Source organism: Typopeltis vanoorti, chromosome 15 (genome assembly GCF_054136105.1).
Source record: "Typopeltis vanoorti isolate ZY-2024b chromosome 15, IOZ_Tvanoo_1.0, whole genome shotgun sequence".
NCBI lineage: Eukaryota > Metazoa > Arthropoda > Arachnida > Uropygi > Thelyphonidae > Typopeltis > Typopeltis vanoorti.
In genome coordinates this window covers 37,091,401-37,114,909 of record NC_143563.1, presented here as the reverse complement: position 1 = coordinate 37,114,909, position 23,509 = coordinate 37,091,401, and the positions used below count along the sequence as shown (strand labels likewise).

The 23,509-nt window shown below is 37.2% G+C and overlaps 1 protein-coding gene across 6 annotated transcripts in view; it reads right to left on the bottom strand.

Annotated features, from left to right (window-relative positions):
* The window catches only part of wap (DDB1 and CUL4 associated factor wap), a 292,568-nt gene that overhangs the window by 153,700 nt on the left and 115,359 nt on the right, over positions 1-23,509 (bottom strand). For all 6 annotated transcript variants that reach the window (XM_090404556.1, XM_090404554.1, XM_090404560.1 and 3 more), the window contains one exon: positions 11,341-11,454. In XM_090404556.1, coding sequence (XP_090260682.1) covers positions 11,341-11,454 — 114 coding nt within the window. The remainder of the gene's footprint in view (positions 1-11,340; positions 11,455-23,509) is intronic.

The window sequence follows — 23,509 nt, the reverse complement described above, 5'->3', positions numbered from 1 at the left end:
GAGAGTTGAACAGAAAAATATTTTTAATACAATGAATTTGCATTAAAAATATTTTTATCCATTCAACTAAAATTCGTTAAATTTCATTCATTAAATAAAATTCATTAGGTGATTATAAAAATTTATTTAAAGAATAAAATCCAGTTTTCTTTTCTTTTTACAAAACTCTTGAATTATTTTAGTCATGGTTACATTAATCTTTCTCTCTCTTTCTGTGTGTGTGTGTGTGTGTGTGTATCATGGTAGATCTTAAATAGGTTTTTAAAAGGAGTAAATTAGAAAATGACCTTTCACTGATGCATGTTGTTACTGTAAGCGTTGCAAATATTTTAATAAGTTATAGATGTTAGGATATATCATTTTGTCACACTTTGAAACTGCATCAACAGCATTTTTGCATGGAGCTATTGCAAATGGTTTTTCAAATTTCTTATACCACAACTTGAATTCAGCGTTCAAAATTGTTGGATTTGTATAAGGCAAATCACTAGCATAAAATTCACACAATTGACAAAAATCTTCCATTGCACTTGCTGTTGGAGCATCTTTTCCATTTGGTAGAAGAGAAAAAATTATATTTCAAAATGTTGCAGTGTCGAGTGAAACATTCATGAAGTTGAGTCAATATTTGGTCAATAAATGGAATGAAATAGTTCTCCTGAAATACTCTTACATTGGACCTTATGTTTGTTTTGGTGAAGTCCTTGGCTTTTTAATGTCAATATTAAAATTATTTGGCTTTTATACATGCTTCATCGTAAATATCTTTAAATGAAGAATCTGGTGTTTCACGAACGGTATATAATTGAGCCACAACATCAACAAAAGTTAGGGCAATTAAGAGGTCACTGTCAGATTTTTGCATTATTTTAGATAAAGGTAAAGGGCACGCAAATATTTTTTGCAAGCTAAATAAAGATATTATAAATCTTAAAAGATATTAATATTATAAACAACAAGGACGTCCTGTCTTTTAGGGGTATTGAAGAAATTGTGTACCTTTTCAATTATGCCAATGCAATTTCTTATTTATCACAGATATAGCATTTCCAAGTGCCAAATTCAAACTATGTGATGCACAATGAGCATATAAAGCTTGTTGACATTATTATGACATAACACCTACAGGTAGTCCAAAGACATATCGAGGAAGGACACCTACTCTACAACTCTCTGTCTTCACCAACCACAACTACAATCATCATCTACACCAACGCTGTCTACCGCCGACCACTACCACTAGTATTTTCACAGACAATCACAAACATCCATGCCCATGGCGGGATTCGAACTCGCAGCCTTTTGGCTGGAGAGTCGGCCAATCAGGCCAGATATAGAGATAAAAAATTTAATTTTGTGGATTAAAATTAAAACAAAGCTTTAATTTTTATTAAACAAATAAATAAAATGATATAATTATGTTATTATTTACTTTTAATGAGATGGATGAGCTTCTTGACCATGCAAAGTTGCTGGATATCTGGCTCAATATTGGTCAACTTCAGTCGAAGATCAGCACACACACTAAGACGAATTCTGTATTTGTTTTTATTTGAAGGAGCGATGAAAATCGTTTCTCGCAAATTTAAGTTGTAGAAAACTGCATGACGATTTTCGACTTCTTCAAATAATTCGGGAAATTCACTTCTCACCGAAGGCGAGATCCAGAATCGAGCCAAACCACGATCACGGAATTGCATTTTAAGCCTACTGTCACTTGAAAGCTCAATTAGCTGCTTTTTTTTCGATAATGAAAGGTCATTCTCATGACTGCAAGCCTGAAATGGATCATGAAATCACAGAAATTTCTTATAAAAAGTTATTCAGAAAATGTTTCCAAATTCTGTTTCAGAGTTTTGAGGTGGACATAAACCCTTTCCCAGTGGTTAAATTCTCAACTAATAAGTTTCAGAGCCCTATACAAAATAACCAATTGTATTTACCTTTTGAATACTATCCGGGGAAGCTCCAAACCTCCCCGTCCCTTTCATCATGCATTTATAATCAGGCGACTGTTGATATTGACTTTATATACACATTCAAAATTGTAAACAGTTGTTGAATAATAACACAATAATGTAGGCATAATAATTACCGTAAAGGGAGAAAAGTCACAAAACAGAAAAATGTTCCTACAAAATAACCAATTGTATTTACCTTGAATGCGATCCACTGGTCGAGTGTCCAGCAAGTCAGCAAAGCTTTCCTTTTGTTAAGCGTATTAATATTATCACATTGTAACTGATGGGAATTCTGTGTTTCTGTGGATTCGTTACAGACCTCTTTCTCTTCAGAAACTACACACAAACTGTCATTACAAACTCGTTTTGTATTATCACTGTCATCCGAGATATTTTTCCGTTTAAAGAAGGTACCAATGTACTTATCCATAATTGAAATACCATGCTTACTTGCATATAACTCTCACCCCTGATTTTACTTTTCGAAAAAAGAAATTAAAAAGTTTCGCATAGACCTTGCAAATAAAAAAAGCTGAAACACGTTCAGAGCAGGGCGATAGTAACTTGCTCCTGCAATAAACAACACGCCCTTCCCCAATAGCCACTATATTGCAGAGGCAAGAAAAACTTGTACTTTTATTATGTCAGTGAACAAGGTATGAACAGTCTGTGTAATATATTTCTCAACAAATAGTGCAAGTAGAGACAACTGGGATAAAAACGACACTAATTAATAAATCACATGTCCCCTCAAACATTAACTATTCTGTATATATAGACTCAAGCAAAACCATATGTTGCACCAGCAAACACAGTATCTAACTAAAAACTATTGTTATTAATTATATTGTGCGAGTTCGCTCGGCAGCAATAAAATTCAACCGAAAGTGTTAAAATTCGTAATATATATATATATATATATATAGATAGATAGATAGATATAGTGAATGTATGGCAGTTTCATATATTATTGGAATTCGGCTGAAGAGAGTTAGCATTTCAACTCAATTGTCAGCTTGCTTTTCGCACGATTTCCAAAAAATATATAAATACTGGAGTTAACTCACAACACATTTTGTCTAAGTATTACTTAGCACTTCTGAAGATATATTGAGCCTTGGTTGAAGGAGGAAAACCTTCAATAATAAAAATCAATAAACAACAAGCAATTGGTTGAAATGTGGTCATGTGGATAACACATGTTCACTTCAAATCTGACAAAACAGCAAGGGAAGGTGGAAGCAATAAAACCATATTGTGTTTCACTTCACCCCTCTTTTATTACTCATCATTCTGCCGCTACAAATTAAAATAGTGGCAGAATGTTCATTCCATGAACATTCTGCCACTATTTTTTTTTTAAGTATTCATTTTATTTTAATAATTTTTACTTACTTATTCAATTTTAATTTGTTTGGATAATTAAAATATATAGATTTATTTGGTTCATTTAAGTCTGCCTGTGGACCACCTGTCCCATCATCGCAGACCATAGGTTGAGAAACACTGTTATAGGGTTCTCTCACCTTATGTGACCCCTAATTCATAAGTAGTATAGAAATAGAAGACATGATGAATGACACAACATAAATAAAAAATGAATTTTAATTATTTGGAAAATTTTCTAGTGTTGTTTAACTTTTTTCTTTTTTCTTTTTTTTTTTGGGGGGGGGGCAGGGCCCCTCGGCCCCCTCCCTGGGTGCACCACTGGTCATGACCTCTCAAGATTACCTGATCTGATGCTTTCTGAAATGGGGCTGCATAGTTTTTTTTTTTTGTTGTTGTTTTGTAATGCAATGCTCACCCATAAAAGTTTGTAATCCTATCATACATTTAAAATAGAGGGAGTGGTTAGATAATCTGAACACTAGGAATGAAATATGGTACTTTTTTCACAAAATTTTGGGCTTGATGGAGATCTCACACTGAGTAAAGAAAATCTACCACCTAAAGACTTTCACAAACATCCATGCTAAGTCTGTTGATTGGAAGTTAAGTAAACAGTCCATGTAACAAACTAGGTTACAAATTATATTGTTCTCCCTCTGCTAAACAATCTGATGCAGTAATTAAAAAAGTAGGATTAGTCAAGCCATAAAATCTACTGATTCAGAAGTTAGAGTGGTAAATAAGTTGTTACTGAACTTCTATCAGGAAACAAGTCTATCAAGGTGGAAATGGCGTGTCTATGAATTACCCTGATTCAGGTTATACCTAGACAGTACATATCACTTGTTCTTCTCTTCTTCTGCAGCTTCTCCCACTTAAGTGGGGTCACTGTTTGTAATGAGTCTCCTCCCCACCTTCCTGTCTTGGGCTGTCACCACATCCAAGTTCTTCATCTTCAAGTCCTCTTCTACCAGCTCCCTCCATCTCTTCTTTGGCCGCCCACGCTTCCGCCTTCCTTGCACATCCATCTACATGACCCTTCTTCCCACATATTCGTCCTCCCTCCTCATCACATGACCAAACCATCTCAACCTTTCCTCCTGTATTTTCGCTCCTAAGTTCGTAACTTTCACTGTTCCCCTGACATAGTCATTTCTCAGATGATCCTTTCTGGTCACACCACACATCCACCTAAGCAGCATTCTCATCTCTGCTACTTCCATCCTGCTGATGTTATTTTTCCTCAGGGCCACAGTTTCTATAGCATATGGCATAGCTGGCCTCACTACTGTCCTATAAATTTTGCCTTTCAGATTGATCGGCATCCTCTTATCGCATAACACTCCAGCCATCTCCCTCCAGTTCCTCCAACCCGCTTATATCCTGCATCTCACTACCTTCTCAGCTCCTCCATCTTCTTCCACTGTTGAAATTACGTATCTAAAGTCTCTCACCTTCCTGATGACATTACCTTCCAGATCTGGCCACCGCCGCCCACTGAGCAACACATATACTCTGTCTTACTTCTGCTCAGTCTCATACCTCTCTCTTCCAGTACTTTTCTCCATCTTTCCAGTTTAGTTCCCGCTTCTTCTCTTGAATCTACACAGAGCAAGATGTCATCTGCATACAACATTGTCCAAGGCGCATCTTCTCTCACCTCCTCTGTTACCACCTCCATCACAATATTAAACAGAAACGGACTTAATGCTGACCCTTGATGCAAGCCAACTGTTACTTGAAAACTTTCTGTCTGTCCCAAACAGGTCCGAACACTTGTCTTCACATTTCTGTACATTTCCCGCACCAACCTGACATATTTCTCCGGCACCTTCTTCTCCCTCAGACACCTCCAGACTTCTTGCCTTGGCACTCTATCGTATGCTTTCTCCAGATCAATAAATACCAGATGTAGCTCCCTTTGTTTCTCTCGATATTTTTCCATCATCTGTCGTAACCCAAAGATAGCATCTGTTGTTGATCTACCAGGCATGAAGCCAAATTGTTCCTTTGCAATCTCCACTTCCTTCCTCAATCTACCATCAAGAACCCTTTCTAGGATCTTCATTGTGTGGGACATCAACTTTATTCCTCTGTAATTTTTACAGTCTTGTACATCCCCTTTACCCTTGTAGATGGGAACAAGAGTACTCTCCCTCCATTCCTCGGGTATATTTTCCTGTTGGCAAACTTTCATGAACAGGTCCCACAGCAGGTCAATTCCCTCTTCTCCCAGTGCCTTCCATGCCTCCACTGGAATTCTGTCGGGGCCCACCGATTTTTCATTCCTCATCCCCTTCATGGCACTTCCATTCTACTGATGTTCTGCACCATCCCCTCAGAAGGCTGCCCATCTCCTCTGTGAGTCCTTGCATTTTCCTCATTCAAAAGTCCCTCAAAGTATATTTTCCATCTGTTTCTTATGTCCACATCCCTCCATAATACTCTTCCTTCAGCATCTTTAATCTGCCTCACATATAAGATGTCCTTTGCTGCTTTATTTCTACATTTCGCTAGTTGGTAAATTTTTCTCTGTCCTTCCTTTGTTTCTAATTGATCATACAGATCTTGATATGCCATGGCCTTCGCCTGTGCCACAACTCTCTTGGCTTCTTGCTTTCTCTCTTTGTACACCTCTCTGTCCACTTCCACTCTTGACTCATCCCACTTCTGCTTTGCCTTCCTCTTAGCTGTCGCTGTCACTACCACTTGTACATCATTATTCCACCACCAACCCTCCTTCTGCTCTCTAATCTTTCCAGATGTCTCACCAAGCACCTCGATAGCACAGCTCAGGGTTACTTTTGAATTGTTTCCACCAATCTTGTACACTTTCCAGTCCATCCGAAATCCTCTCTAACACCCTCTCCCTAAAACGATTCCTCACACTCTCCTCTTTTAAGTGAAACCACTTAATTGTCTTCATCCCATGGCATCCAGAAGTTCTTATATTCGATCTAATTTTAAAGTCTGTGCACAGCAGTCGGTGTTGTTGTGCTACTTGATCTGTTGGAATTACTTTACAATTTGTCACAACCTTAAGATGTTTTCTTCTAGTCAAAATGTAGTCAATTTGTGAGCTGTTATTACCACTCCTAAATGTTATCAAATGTTCTTCCCTCTTGTAGAAAAACGAGTTCACAATTGCCAGATCAAACGCTATTGCAAAGTCCACAACCCTCTCCCCTTCCTGGTTCATCATTCCCACTCTGTAGCCACTATGCACTCTTTCACAGTCTCTATTCTGTCTTCCTATGTGCCTGTTCAAGTCTCCTCCGCCAATCACCATCTCATTTTCTTCCAATTCCCTCTGCTGTACAACCAACTTGCGGGGCATATACACATAATATGACCACCCGCTCTTCTCCAAGACCCAATTTCATTCACATGATCCAGTCGTTCCTTCTACCCACTTCCAGTACTTCACCCTTCATTCTGCCGCACACCACAATTCCTACACCATTTCTTCCCTCGTTATTCGCTCCAGAGTAGAACAATTTATATCCATCTCCCAGTTCCTTTGCCTTTCTCCCTTTTCACCTTGTCTCCTGCACACATAAAATGTCCAACTTCCTCTTCCTCATCATGTCTGCCACCTCTCTTCCCCTTCCAGTCATGCTTCCAACATTCAGTGTTCCCACTCGCAACATCCTCTCCACCTGCTGGGCTCGCTTCTTTAACCGCACCCGCCCTTGATGTGGTAGCCCTCGTCCACACGCAGCTGTAGGGCGATGTGGCTGCGCGTCGCTTAAGAGGTATGCCCTAGCCCTTATATCATTTTCTCTTTGATTCATAATCATAGTTTGAGTTGGTACTGAAGTTTTCCGACTGGATGCTCTTCCTGACATCAACCCTCGCATTTATCCGGGATTGGGACCGGCGCCTATCGAGGCTAGCTTGCCTCCTTCGGTGGCTGCATAAGACGAAATGACTTAGCAATATAGGAAAGACTCACCCCTATCCCTCGAATACTCTAATAGCATCAGGGGAAGGAGCAAGGAGAGAAGTACATATCACTTGTTATACCCTGATAAGTTGGAACATAAAATATTTCATCTTATCTTTGTATAACAGAGCAAAAACACAATAAGAAACATTATACCATGCTTGCCTCTGAGTATAAAAATAATGCATTGTAAATATATCCAATATTTCATACTATGAGAAACAAATAAGTATGCATTTTGTACCGCTCACAAATTAGTTAAATAATAATGGAAGTGTAGACCTGCAGCAAAGTTTAATAGAGCATTGTGTACTAAGAGATATAGAATGTTAGCACAAGTTCAAGATGGGGGGGGGGGATAAAGTCCAAAGGTCACAGAGCAACAACACGAAGGAGTGGTTCGCTCCCAAGCAATCATGTGCCGTCAGCGCACGTGGGATATAGCGGAGAAAACTGGACGCCGTGACGTGAGCCCACGTGAGTGCGTTGGGTAGACATTGCGGAATGTGAGATCGCCAAGAAAGAAAGGTGAAAATATAAGGCTCTAGCACCCCTGAAAAAAAGCTTTTTGTTCCTGGATCTCCTGGTGTTTGTCACGCGGTGCCGTGAGCAGGTGAAAGGTGGCAGTGCCTCCATTCCGGAGGGTTTCGACAGAGGCAGCGGCGGAAGTAGACGTAGTATCTCTGCAGAAGGAATAAGCCCGGCCATCCATAGAAAGCCAGATCGGAGCACATGGACATTTCGTCTAAGGAGAGGCAGATTCCGGTAGATCTTTGATGCGACGCAGAACCAAGGATAGATAAGTATACTTTATTTGTATTTTGCCGATTGTGAATGAAAGATTTGTGCCACGTTGTAAAAAAACGAGGAAGGAACATTAATGATATTAATTAGGACTGAACTGTAGTGATCTATAGAGACCTTAAAATCTTACTGTCTCCTATTGTGATAGAGTTGCATAATATGTTCTAGGAGGTTAAGAATATGTTTAAAGTAAGGAATTGCTTTCAATGCAGGGATTGTAAAAGATATAAATGCTATCTTGTGTGGTTTGATTGAATTACTAATGAAATTAGAGAGTTATTGTGATAATCATGCATGATTAAGGTATTTAAGGGTAAAAATAAGAAATCTTACTTCAGAGATTTACAGTTAATCAGTTTGAGTATACTTATATTATTGTATTGTTCTAATTCTATCCAGACTGTCAGGAACTCCCTTAAGGTGGGAATTAAGTTTATTGTATTGTACGTACATATTTATGATAGCTAATAAACCTTGCTTTTGTACCCAACTAAGAATATCTGAGATTTCTGGAATCCAATGCACCGCTTATAAAAACGTACCACGAACCTAGGCGGGAGACTAGAATAAGAATAGATTTTGGCCACGTCTGCGAAATTACAAGATATCACTTAAGTACTGTCTTGGGATCACCTCTTGATTAATAATATTGTTTAATCTAAGTGGCGCAGCGAAATATAAATTTCTTAGTGTTTTACGAGGGGTTGATCTCAGACAATCTGATGCTCTGGTATTGGCTCGATCTCGAGGCAATTCCTTTGTCCCCCATAGGTACCACGTGATACCCGAATGAGAGTTTGACAGGGATTTGACCCAAAGACTAAAGAATAGATATATGAGTAGAAAGTAAGACAACACACTACCATATATTTTTGCTTACACTTGAATCAAGGATTAAACCAAGAATATAATTTCTTAGCATCTTTAATTTATTGCAGACTTTAATTTATTGTTGATTTGTATAATGTTCCATTTACCTATATAACTGCAGTGTTTTGAAAAGCTTTTCTCTATGCACCTTATCGTATGCTTTTCCAGATCTACAAAAGTTCTATACTACTATTTTTACGGCTATTTTTGCCTGTTTTCGTTTAGGAGTGTCCCTTATTTTAAAAACATATATCTACTATACTACTTTACTGTTCCTGCTTGTTTCATTCTTTCAAAGTACTCCAGACATCAAGAACATTGTTATCTTTGTTTTCATATCACCTTTGATTTCTTTTACAGAACTCTTCTTTCCATTTCCAAGTTTTTTTCAAGAGCCTCTAGTACATTTTACCATCCTTCCTGATATTTATCTTCTATATTCTTACCAAAATGCTTTAGGATCAATCAACAGTTGTTCAAAGAACACTTGTTTAGCTTCTTTTATACACAGCATACATTTTTCTCTGTATTCTTTTAGGACATTTTTTTTTGTTAGGAACTATCCGTATGCTTTCTTTTCTTTTCCTTTTCCTTTTGGTATTCTTTTTTTTCTATCCTTGCAGAAAACTTCGCCATATGCTTCTCTAGCTGAATTAATCTATGTTTTCTTAAAAGTTTGCAAATGAGACTAAGATTTGGGTTTTTGTTTTTGAACTGCTTAATTTTTTTTTAAATAATGTTCATATATCAGATCATAATGGCTACAGTATAATATTAACCTGGAACTCATGTTGAATTGTTGTTTATGAATTTCTCATTATTCACTTTCTAATGACAATGATTTAAGGTAGTTAAACCAAAATATCTGCAATTAATTCTAATTTATTAAGCATGTTTAATAAATAAAAACGCATTCCTTAGCCAGCAAAGGTTTATCGATTGGTAGAGCTTCTGCTACTAATGGCTCGCAAAAAATTAAGCAAGTTTGAGCCCGGTTAATAGGACACACTCTCCCTCGATGAGTCTTTGGACTCCCTGGAGGTGCCACATAATAATAATAATGTTTCACTGAGCATATGTATGTTTTTAACATATTTCGAGTTATAATTGAAGCTACTCAATTATCGCTTCATCACAAAGCTTCTATTAAAATAATAAAAATTTTAATTCACGATGACAGTAAAAATTCAGGTCTTACAATACATTCTATGCCTGAGGTCTTACAGAAAAGAAAAACTGACTGTGAATCAGTTTGCAATGAGCAAGATAATAGTTGTCATACCATGCACTAAAAGATACATGTGTAAATCACTTCACTATTATGATATAAGAGGGTTCTCAAAAGAAAAAAAAAAGACAAAAGGGGAGAAAATTGGGGTGGGTGAGACAGAAAGAGAGTTAGAAAGATCTGACACTGGAAGTTTGGAAAAGCCTCCTGGTAGAAAGAAACCTGGGAATGAGGATAATGGTAATTAACATTAATTTCACTATTTTGTCTTCAGCTATTCAAAGCATTTTTAGTTTATAATTCTCAATAATAAAAACTTTCACTATTTGGTCCATTCAAAATTATAAAAACTATTCTTAAAGACCCAGATGTAGGAAAATTATTATTATTATTATAATTCGTGACACCTCCAAGAAGATTGAAGACTCCACACCGAAGCCTCATTGTGGGAGGACACCCACTGTATAACTCTGTCACCACTACTATACCAAACCTCTACTACCAATCATCTATGTCAAAGCCATCTACTGCCCACACCTACCACCACCACAGCTAGTATTTTTTGTCTGTAAATTACGTGTGTTCTGAAGGGCCAATTTGTCTGTATGTGGGATGAAAAACCTGAATTTCCATTTCCAGGAGAAAAAACCCTGCTACTGCCGTATGAGATCGGCTAACTCACCTTCAAATGAAAAAGCGCATATAAAGATTCCTCCAATCTAATAATACAATTCAACAAGAATCGAACTTAGGTCTTTTCTAATCGAAGGGCGCAATGTACTGTTGTTCTTCCAATTGCGCTACTGAGGCGCTATAATGTGGGTCATTATTCTAGTTCCCAAAGCAACAGCACAATAAGAAAAACAAAATGTAATATGAAGATACATTTTTATAAGATGTTAAACATAATATAACTTACTGAATACTATTTCATTTCCACCTTCCCCAAACAGTAACACCTTACCTATATTTTTCCAAATCCTTTTCTATAAGAAGAAAGTTCTTTGTGGGGAATAGGCTGGCATTTTCTAACTGATGCACCTTGCATGAAACTCATCTGTATTTATTTTCTGATATATCATAAACAGCTGAATATAATATTAAGAGTTTGATGATGTTCTGAATAATTAATAAACACTTACTTCTAAACCCCAAATTGTACATGTAGTATCTATACTAGATGTCCCAAGAAGATTAGGATCAACTTCATTCCAATCGAATGATGTTAGAGGTGCACAAAAATCTGAGTTCTTGTTCTGAAAGCAAAGAAAAAAAAAGGGGGGGGGAGCATTATATAAAACAATTACAAACATGTAATAAGTTCTATATCAAAAATTTGTGTTAAAGCAGAATAATTATTTTTTTGTGTGAAACTTTTCAATGTTATTTTAGAGGACACGTCTTTTTTGCAACATTACCTTTCTTTTTTTAACAAAATTTTTTTAAAACTATTATTACGTGACACCTCCAAGAATTCCAAAGACTCAGAGGGAGGGGACCAATTTCTACAAATTGTGGAAAGGTTTATGTGTTCGTCATACATGTTGATTAATTTTGACAGTATATATTAGAACACAGACTGATGAGTAAATAACTGTTTAACTTATTGCTGATATTTCGCTGGTATTCTATCAGGCATCTTCAGATCACAAAAAACAGTATTTGTGTTGTACGTTACAATTGTTCGAACTAGTCCCATTTTTACACCGGATTACTGTTGCGACGTACTATGACAAACTTTTTTGTTTGTGCTCTGAAAATGCTGGATAGAATACCAACAAAATATCAGCAATAAGTTAATAAACATTTATTTACTTATCAGTGTGTGTTCTAATCTACCAACAAAAATTAATCAACAATTTCTACAACTCTCCATCTCCACTACTTAAATCCACCAACCATACTGTACAGCCATTACCATCATCTACACCACAGTTTCTTAAACTTTTCCCACGACAGGAGCACTTCACAAATCCTGAAATTTTAACAGAACACCTTGGTTAGAGTTGAGTATCATCAGTCTCGTATTCAATGTAAAGCTAAGCGCACACTATCGCTTGCTGCTGCGATAGGCGTGCCGGATGCGATGCATTGCATCGCAGCCTGGCACGCCTATCGAGTATATATACCTCCGTATGTATACTCGATATATATATATATATATATATATATATCGAGAATATATACCTCCATACTTCTCTCACACTTGGAGGTGTCGTCAACAACGGGAGGCTGAGTCAAGGCAGCACATGCTGGCCTTAATAGCACAATCCACACACACAAAGTGAGGAGCACCTGATCTTCAAATGTTTGAACTTGTCGCAGCATTTAAAACCATTCCAAGTTCATATTAATTTTGATAATTTTCACGGAACACTTATTCACTTTCCGTGGAACACCAGTTTTCAAAAGAACATACTTTGGGAAATGATGATCTACAGAAATGAAATCTAATATCTACTGCCACCACTAGTATTGTTTTGTCTGTAAATTGCATTTGTTTTCAAGGTTAATTTATCTATATGCTGGATGAAAAACTCTACTACCCCCATATGAAATCGGCTAACTCGCCTTCGACTGAAAAAAGCCCATATAAAGATTCCTATCCACTGATAAAGATTTACCAAGAGAAATTCTTAAACATCCTTGATAGTTTTTATTCATCATACTAATATTTTTCTGCATTATGTTACATTTGATTCTGGCCAGAATGAATAAACTATTTAAATGACTAATAGTCAATTTTAACAAACTATATATATATATATTATCATTCATATTTACTCGGTAGATATTGTTATAAAAAATTAGTTTGAATGACTATATACCGAGAATGAAAAAGAAAGGATTTAATGTTAAGACACTACTAGTTTCAATGTATAAATCAACTTCTTCAGGTATCAAAGGCAAAGAATTATATAAAATAACAGAGACATGATAAAATTACATCAACAGATCTAGTATAAAACACAATAGTACATTTTAAAACAGGAATGCATGCTGGAGTTCCAACTGAAGTTGACCACGTGCGTGAGCTGTCACGAGTGCACCAATACTAGACAGTGGCAATGTGTGCGTCAGAAAGATTGTAGCTAAGGCTGTTGTTAATATGGGATGAATCGAGCGATATTTCTCTAGATTCGATAATCTTTCTTTCGAGTTCATCATAACACACATGGATATTAGAAGTTTGCAGCCAGTCTACGAGGTGTTGGCGGTCTTCATCCGAGTTGATGGAGAAGAGAACATGGCGAGAGAGAGAGAGAGAGAGAGCATGCGCTGGCCTTGGTCCTATTGTAGGAGATGTCTGTTTGGTGTTCTTCCATACATAAAAGGGTGGATTTAGTTGTCTGGCCGTAATATGGTTTGCCACATTCACACAAAATCTTGTAGACTCCTGGATACTGAATAAGAAGATGTTTCACTTTAGGTCTACTTAGTATGGAGCGAAGTTTTGGAAACGTAGTGAAGCAAGTTCTAATGTTGAATTTCTTAAGAATTTTTGCCAGTTTTGTGGAGAGAGAGATCTGATGTATGGCAATGATATAAAAGCTCTAGGGGGAGAAGGATCTTCAATAGCCGTTGAGCGATGAAAAGAGAAAAATTTATCAATCTTTTTAAGAGAGAGACCATTGTTGACAAAAGTCCTTTTTAATAAATGGAGTTCATTTTCAATTTCTGTTTCATCTGTAAAAGATGGGAAGAAGCATGAAGGTATCTGTCTGTGTGTGGGGGTTTTCTAAAAATGGAGATTTTGATATTTTCAGCGCATCTCGTAAATTTTAGGTCCAGAAAGGGGAGACAGTCATTGGATTCCAGTTAGTAGGTAAAATTGATTTTCTCGTGAAACTTGAGGTGGTCTAGAAAAAAATTGAGGTTGTTGACACCATATTCCCAGATGAGGAATATATCATCTATATAACGATACCATATTTTGGGTTTTAGAATCAAGGAATTAATTGCTTTTTCTTCAAAATCCTTAAGAAATATGTCAGCAAGAATTGGAAAGAGCAGACTGCCCATAGCCAAACCCGAGTTCTGTTTGTAAATCTTGTTTTTGTATTTGAGGTATCCTGAATTCACACAGTGAGAAAGTAAGGAAAAGAATTTCTTGGACAGTTTGTTATGGAGAAGATGGAGGACTTCTTGATTAGGAATATTCGTGAAGAGAGAAACTATATCAAAACTTGCCATTAAATCTGATTTGTTGAGTTTGAACTACGAACTGGAATCCAACGACTGTCTCCCCTTTCTTGACCTAAAACTTATGAGACATGCTGAAAATATCAAAATCTCCATTTTTAGAAAACCCACACACACAGACAGATACCTTCGTGCTTCTTCCCATCACTACCCTCCGCAAAAATTTGATATTATTTCAACCCTGGCACATCGAGCCAGATCTTTACTAACAGATGAAACAGAAATTGAAAATGAACTCCAGTTACTAAAAAGGACTTTTGTCAACAATGGTTTCTCTCTTAAAAAGATTGATAATTTTTATCTTTCCATCGCTCAACTGCTACTGAAGATTCTTCTCCTCCTAGAGCTTTTATATCATTGCCATACATCAGCTCTCTTTCCACAAAACTGGCAAATTCTTAAGAAATTCAACATTAGAACCTGCTTCACTACGTTTCCAAAACTTCGCTCCATACTAAGTAGACCTAAAGTGAAACATATTTGTATTCAGTATCCAGGAGTCTACAAGATTTTGTGTGAATGTGGCAAACCATATTATGGCCACACAACTAAATCCATCCTTTTACGTATGGAAGAACACCAAACAGACATCTCCTACAATAGGACCAGGGCCAGCGCTCTCTCTCTCTAGCCATGTTCTCTTCTCCATCAACTCGGATGAAGGCAGCCAACACCTCGTAGACTGGCTGCAAACTTCTAATATCCATGTGTGTTATGATAAACTTGAAAGAAAGATTATCGAATCTAGAGAAATATCGCTCGATTCATCCCATATTAACAACAGCCTTAGCTACAATCTTTCTGATGCACACATTGCCACTGTCCAGTATTGGCGCACTCGTGACAGCTCACGCACGTAGTCAACTTCAATTGGAACTCCAGCATGCATTCCTGTTTTAAAATGTACTATTGTGTTTTATACTAGATCTGTTGATGTAATTTTATCATGTCTCTATTATTTTATATAATTCTTTGCCTGTGATACTTGAAGTTGATTTATACATCAAAACTAGCAGTGTCTAATTTTCATTCTCAGTACATAGTCATTCAAACTAATTTTATATATATACACACACACACACACACACACACACACACACACACACAGTGGTGAGCTATGGAAATTTTAACAAAGGGCTCGCATCGTCAAGCAAAAAAAAAGCCGTATTTCACACAAAAACTTTTATTAATATAGCTTGTGTACAAATGCCAATCAAAAAGTATGAGGAGGCAATCAACCTATAAAGGTTATCATTTTTAAACAAATATTTCTTGATCTAAGCATGAAATATTTGCACACAATCATCTGTGTTAATTTATCTTACATAAGAAAAACATTTTTTAACTATCAAAATATAATAAGAATAAAATCTTTTATAATCGCACATAATCAATAGTCAGCATTTTTTATAAACAAAATAAATTTGTAGATACAAAATAAGTGGAAAAAGAAGAATCGGAAGACCAAGAAAGAGATGGCATGAGACCAGAACAGGCCACATGGCCTATATTCCATGTTAGGAAGAAGAAGAAGAAATAAATTTGTTTTGTTTGCGATAGAAGTTTTTATAACAAACAATCTATAAATAATAAATAAATATTATCTAAACACAATAATAGTGAAATATGTTATATTTCTCTTTTGTTTTTATACTTCAAGTGATAATCAACGGTTTTACCATACAATTGGCTACCATTCTTCTTTCTGGTAGCGCACAAAGATAGTGCATGCGCTTTTTTTATTTTCAAAGTTGGGCACATCCCATCCATTATAGAGGAGTTGAAACAATAATTCCAAATAATCTATACACTGCTGAATAGACTAATTTTTATTAGGCTACCGTATGAGTCTGTCGCTTAATATATTTCAAAAAATTATGTGTTTTTTTTTTGAAAAATAAACAAGAAGAACAAGAGCTCACAAATTTTAGAAAAATTTAATTAAGGGCTCGCACGCACCCCTTATAGCTCACCACTGTGTGTGTGTCTGTGTGTGTGTGTGTGTATATATATCATGTTCTGTGTACACCAAATATGCAAATTTAGAAGATCACATTTTCTGTGACTTCAAAAGATTATACAGCAGTCAGCTGACAAGAACATTATCTTGCAGATGGATGAATGTTCCTTTATTGAAAAGCCATCAAACAAAATATTTTTAAAAATTTCAGTGATTTCAAAATTAGATAAAGGCCCAAATTTCTTCAAATAATGCACAGAATACATTAACTGTCAGAGATACCCAACTCTCCAATTAATTGCAAAATCAAATGTATTAAGTTCTAAATTTTCTGAAATATTTTAGGTGGAGACCTCCACGTAACTTGTTAAGGGAATGTAAAGAACCAACTGGGATTCTTGACCTAATGTCCAATCCACACCTTCTTCTGGCGCACCCTGTTAGGTATCTATCTGGATACCTAACAGGTTTGTTCCAGGTATCTACCTAGAACAAACAAGGATGGGCAGGCAATTTGGGATTTAGCCAATCAAATTGTATTCTTATTGGCTTAAACCACAATGTAAAATGATGGTACAACATGACAGAATTTTATGCTGGCTGAATCTTCACCTGGTTAAACAAGGCCTTGTTGTTTTAGTCAGGGAACCAGGGCAAACAAAGTCTACTGGAACAAATCCCAGAACATGTCTCAACTCAATATCAACCGAGTTAAAGATTGGTAATATCAACATAAGAAGCATCACCAGAAAAGAAATGGAGCTAGTAGAAGAATTGCATAAGTATCAGATCGACATAATGGGCATGACAAAATTTAAAAATAAATAAAAAAAAAAAAAAGAAACGAGAACTTTCTAAGCAACAATCACAAAATGTTACATTTAGGCAATGACAATCACAGAAAAAAAGAGAGTAGCTACAGTATTCAACACTAAATATGAGGATAATCTTCTTGAAATGACAGGCAATATCAAGTAGAGTCATGTGACAAATATGGCGAACTGGACAATGAGACATATTTGTGCTTATGGTCCCACAGAAGATTCTACCAAGGAAGAAATGGAGGAATTTTTTTGAGGCATTAGAGAGGGCAACTGGCTCAATAAAAAAAAAAAAAAAGAGGAAACATTGGTCCTTGTTGGAAATCTAAACAACAGAGTAGGAAATGATTACCAGACATATATAAATGTTTTAGGAAAATTTGGAGAAAGCACAAAGCTAATAATAATGGTTAATTCCTACTGGATTTCTGTTTGGAACACGAGTTAGTCATTACTAACACAATGTTCCAACAAAAATGTACACAAATTCACATGGAAAGAAGACGCAATGAATAAAAGACTCGCTGATTATGTTATTGTCGACACTGATGTTTTCCCACTGGTTCAGGACACAAGAGTATACAGAGAATTTGAGATGGGAAGGGATCATTATTTAATTTTGAGCAGGATAAAATTGAATTTCATATTGAAAAGTATGTAAGAAAGTTTTAAAACAAATCAAGGTTGAGTAACTTTCAGAGGTGAACTGTAGAACATCATTAAGAAAAAATGAAAGAATTTTAAAATAAAACCAAACCTTCGAGATTAAGTGGCAAATTGTGAAGAAAACAGTGATTGATTCAGCCAGAGAGGCATGTGGTGAGGTTGTCTGCAAGGATAGAAAAATCAGAACCCGGGCAGACTTAGAAGTTAAAGAGATAGTAAAAGAAAAGAAGAGGACATATAGTAAGTTCCTAGCAAGTAAGTCAGCATGTGCTCTTAGAAAATACAGAGAAAAATGTAAGAAAGCAAAACACAGTGTAAAACTAGCTAAACGAAAGTCATGGGAAGACTGGTAAGCACATGCAAAATAAATATTAGTAAGGTGGCAAAATATTCTGGAGGCTATTGAAAAAGCTCAGATATGAAGGAAAGAGTATGTACAAGGAATCAGGGATGATAAAGGTGACATAAAAATTGATGATAAAGATATTCAAGATGTCTGGAGTAATTACTTTGAAAGACTGCTAAATGAAACAAGCAGCGGCAGTACAATGGTAGAAAACTCACAACAGGAATGCAGTCGGATTCATACTTGTAGAAAAAGTAATCAAAACTCTGAAATACGTAAAAGGTGTAGATGGAGTAAATGCAATTTGACCAGAAATGCTAAAATATGGGAGTATAAAAGTTTTACAGTGGCTGTATTGCATAATTCAGAAATAAAAATAAATGTGAGAATTACAGAAGTATTTCCCTACTGAATGTTCCTGGTAAGATTTATGCAAATATACTTGAGAAACAGCTAAGAAAAGTTGTGGAAGGAAAACTTGGTGAAGAACAAGCTGGATTCAGACCAAATAGAGGTTATCAGGATCAGATTTTCACTTTAAGACAAATAGCTGAGAAATCTTGGGAACATAACAAGGATCTGTATTTAAGTTTTTTTTTGTTGATCTGGGAAAGGCATATGACAAAGTGCCAAAAGGAAAGCTCTTCAAAACACTACATATTATATGGTGTAAATTGGACATTTTATCAAGCAATATATATTAGTATTATTGGCAACTACAAGGAGTCCCTAGACTTGTCGAGGGAGGCCCTAAACATCATGTCAAGAACAACTATTAACATCCACACATGTTGAATTGGATTTAAAACATGATGCGAACACAGATTGATAAGAAAATAACTATTTATTAACTTAAAAGCTAATATTTTTAATATTAATAATATTATTTGACACCTCCAGGGAATTCAAAGACTCGTCGAGGGAGAATGTGCCAACAGCATTGAACGATTGGTCCCCTTCCAACTACTAACCGTGCTCAAACTTACTTAACCAAGCCATTAGTAGCAGAGGCTCTATCAATCGACCAACCTTTGCCGGCTGGTATTTTGCTGGTATTATATCCAGCATCTTCAGAGCACACAAACAAAGTTTGTTACAAATGCAAGACAACCACAATTTGGTGTAACAGTCGGGCTAGTATAAGTAATTGCAGCATGCAACATAAGACTAAAGTCATAATACAATACCATCTATGTCATAAAATGGTATTTTGAAAAAAATAAAATTAAAATAAATATTAATTTAGTCTTAGGATGACTGTCTCCCAAATCTTCAGTAGATTTATACAGCCATACTTGTTAAGGTCTGGAGTATGTTTTAAGGCTTCTGTTGATTCCAGGAACACCCTCTCTGACTTGTAGAAGCTTCTGTGCAGTACTTTTGTTTTTTTCAAATTGATCCTGTGTGCTGGGTATCCAAAGCATTGTCTGCCAGACCCGACTTCCCTATCCCTATGGCTTTAACAGGCCTTTAAGGCCCACAACCTTCCAAGCATGCTTGGATTTCGTAACCGAAGTACGAGGATAGGATGGTCACCCCTATGCCTCTAAGTATTCCTGGCTGTATCCCTGTGTGTTCATTGGGGCCGGTTTGCCTGCTTGCGGGATGAAAAACCCCAGATAAACTGGCGGAAAAAACCCTGCTGTCCATGCCCAAGACCGACTAACTTGGCTATGGCTGAGGAAGATCCTTTAGCTCCTCACGTCGGCGACAGGAATCGAACCTAAGACACTCCTTCCCCAGGCATATGGTTGCGAAGCACAAAACCACTAGGCTAACCGCACGGATGCCAGACCTGACTTGCCATAGTGAAAGTGCTGGATATGTTTTTTGTGTTCACTGAGGCAGATGTCCACAGTTCTTCTTGTCTGTCCATAGTAAGCTCGATGATAAGTACAGGGCACTTCATAGACTCCTGAATGTGATAAAGGAGTGAATCTGTCCTTAGGTGAACGAATGAGAGTTGCCAATTCACATAAGGTTTAAATACAGTGCGCAGTTGGTGTTTGTTAAGCACCCTAGATATCTTTTTAGATGTGCCGTTAATGTACGGGATGGTAATAGTTTTGTTGTAGTCATCTGTGATAGTGGGGGGGGGGGGTTTCTGGGTAGCATTTAGTATTTTATCTATCTTATGGGGATTATAGCCATTTGTTAGGAAGGTGTGGTGCAGATGAGAAAATTCAGCAGTGAGAGCAATGTCATTGGAACAGATTGCTCTAGCTCTATGGGTTAGTGCTTTTAAGATACCATATTGTTGAGAAGGGTGATGGTGCGATTGTTTCTGTAAATATCTCCCTGTATGTGTAGGTTTTCTATAAACCGAAAATGATAAGGAACCTTCTGGAAGACGTGTGATCAGAGTGTCCAGGAAGGGCAGGCAATCATTGGCTTCTAGTTCCGCTGTAAAGTGGATTTTAGGGTGCTGGCTATTTAGATGCACTAAAAATGTATTAAATGTGTCTGGGCCATGTGGCCAAATAGCAAACACATCATCAACATAGCATAGCCAGAGACTAGATTTGAGATGGCACTGAACCAAGCAATCTTCTTAGCTTGTCATACTTACCCACCGAGTAATTCCACATGCTTAACTGAAAATTCCACACATTTAGCCACCTCCCAGGTCAAGACCTTATGATCACTCTCACCAATTGGTGGCAACGTGGTCACATTCATTACAGTCAAATTCTCAGATGCAATTACTAGGTCAAGCACTCTCGAACCCCTAGTATATTCCATTACATGCTGTCTCAGGTAGTTGTCCCTTAATAACTACATAAAATTCAATTCCTTCCTCCCATGTGTCCTCTCCTCCTTCCAATCAATGTTACCATAGTTCAAATCCCCCATAACAATTACCCTCCTTCCACTCATTGAGTCTATTTGTCTATGCATACTATCTTCACCATCTATTCCATCAACTGGTCTATAGCAGCACCCAACTGTATATTTTGTTCCACTAGTCTGAATCTCACACCAAATAGCCTCAAATGTGCTCTCTTCACTATCCTGCAGTTCAACTTCAATTCTCCTTGGCTGCAGTTCATCAGACTATCATTAATAACACTCCTCCCCCCAGTCTTTTCTCTCTGTCTCTCCTAAACACACTATACCCTTCACATTCTATCCCACTAGCTATATCATCTTCTGTCAGCCATGTCTCACTAATGCCAATAACTTGTGGCCAGGAAGAGCCAACCAAGGCCAAAAATTCTTCCTTGTTCCTAATACTCCTGGCATTAGTATACATGAAGAGCAGAAGCCTGTTAGTCCCACCACTATCCTGATGCCTTATACTAACTATCCCATTCTGATTTGTTGTCCTTTGTACCAGCTCAGGCATATTATGCACATTCTTACACTCAACTGCCTCACTGATGTCTGCATATCCACTCCCCCCCCCCCACACACACGCCTCCCTAATAGCTCTAGTTTCCCTGATTCTGCACATTCACTTTCACATCATTCAGCAACACTTTTTCCAGTCTCCGCGCACCAAATCCACTCAGATGCAAACCATCCATCTTGTATAAGTCCTTTCACCCATCAAACTCAGTCCACACATCCACAAACTCCACACAACTCCTCCTGCATAACCTGCAAATAAGATCAATTGCAATTATGGCCCTCCTTCTCAAATGTTCTCTGTCATACCGTGGCAACAGGCTCACTATCTTAACTCTCTCACTCTTTTCTTTTGCTCTCTAGTAATTCTTTCAGGTTCTCTCTCAGAAAATTTATCACCTTTTAAATCATTTGTTCCATCCACTACTTTCATTTCTTTCACCCTCTGCTTTTGCACTCTAATAGCCTCATTTACATTCTCAATTTTCGCACCCAGTAAGTACGATTTTATCGAACTCTATTCTATTACACCTCTTACTAGTGAATCACCGTACAACACTTGCTCCTTCATTTTCTTTTCACTCCCGATCATGCTCTCATTTTTCTTATCACACATTTGCTTCTTTCTGTTAGCTGATGTACTCGGTAAACAATTTTGCAATCGCTCCAGCTTCACCCTATGTATCACTCCACGCAACCGTGCGATCTCCCTCATTGCAACTAACTCTTCTTTTTTTTTTTTTTTATCACTCAAACCATTCTCACGCTCTGTACTTTTACTTTCACTCTCACCGCCACTCTTAATGCTATCTGGCACTACATCGCAAATTTCTATCATATCACTATTTTCAATCACATAATGGCTTTCATCTATTATATCAATCTCGCAACCTGAGACACACTTCAAATCCTCGCATTCCTGACACTTTCGACACACTTTCTCACCACTATCATTATCGAACCAAACTCCAGCCACTTTCGGAAAAGCACACATCCCACAGATGTTACACTGAACGAACTCCCTTGGGTTGAATTTATTTAACAAAGACGGTGATGATTTGGATGACATTGCCTTTCTTATCATTGGTGCCATGTGCTAGCTACGCTAAATGTATCTTATCAAAATACTAATTTAACACCAATTAAAACAAACTTTTATGCTAAACAGATTAACTCTGCAATAAACTTTATTAAAACACTTAAGGAATTGAACAACATAGTTAAGGATATAAATTAAATTAAACTTTAATAAATATTTTCCGATATTTCGGCAACGTCACATTGCCATCTTCTAAAGGAACTTACAAAAAAAGTTATGTGCACGTAGGCACTACAACACAGAAACTAGGAATGAAGAGATGAAGTTATTGTTCTCCTAACAGTCCTGATGGTGCCCTCTAGCGGGCTAAGTAGGTGTTCTTGGCCGTTGGGCTGAAGGTCTGCTGATGTAGGCCTCCCAAATTTGGGGCAGTCGCATACAACCAAATTTGTTGAGGTTTGGAGAATTTCTTAGGGCTGAGGCTGATTCCATAAAGAGTCTTTCAAATTTGTATTTGCTACGGTGTATCACTGTAGCTATCTTCCACCGTATTCTGTGGCGTGTATCCAGAGCATGGTCCGCAAGCCCAGAATGACTGTATTTGTGAAAACGGATGTAGTCCTTGTGTTCTGAAAATCTGATATTCGCTGTCCTGCCTGTTTGGCCAAAGTAAGACATTTTACAACTGCAAGGGACCTGGTAAACACCAGGTAGGTCTAGGGGAAGTGGTTGGTCTTTAGTGGAACGGATAAGGGATGCCAATTTTCTGTAAGGTTTGTAACAGGAGGTCAGGTCATGTTTTTTTAAGATTTTGGCAATCTTTTCCGAGGTGCCTCGGATGTAGGGAATGGTGATGGATTTAGAGTAATCCTTGTTGTGGAGGGGGGGTAGCCATTGGCTGAGAAAATGTTGAGGATGTGATTTAGTT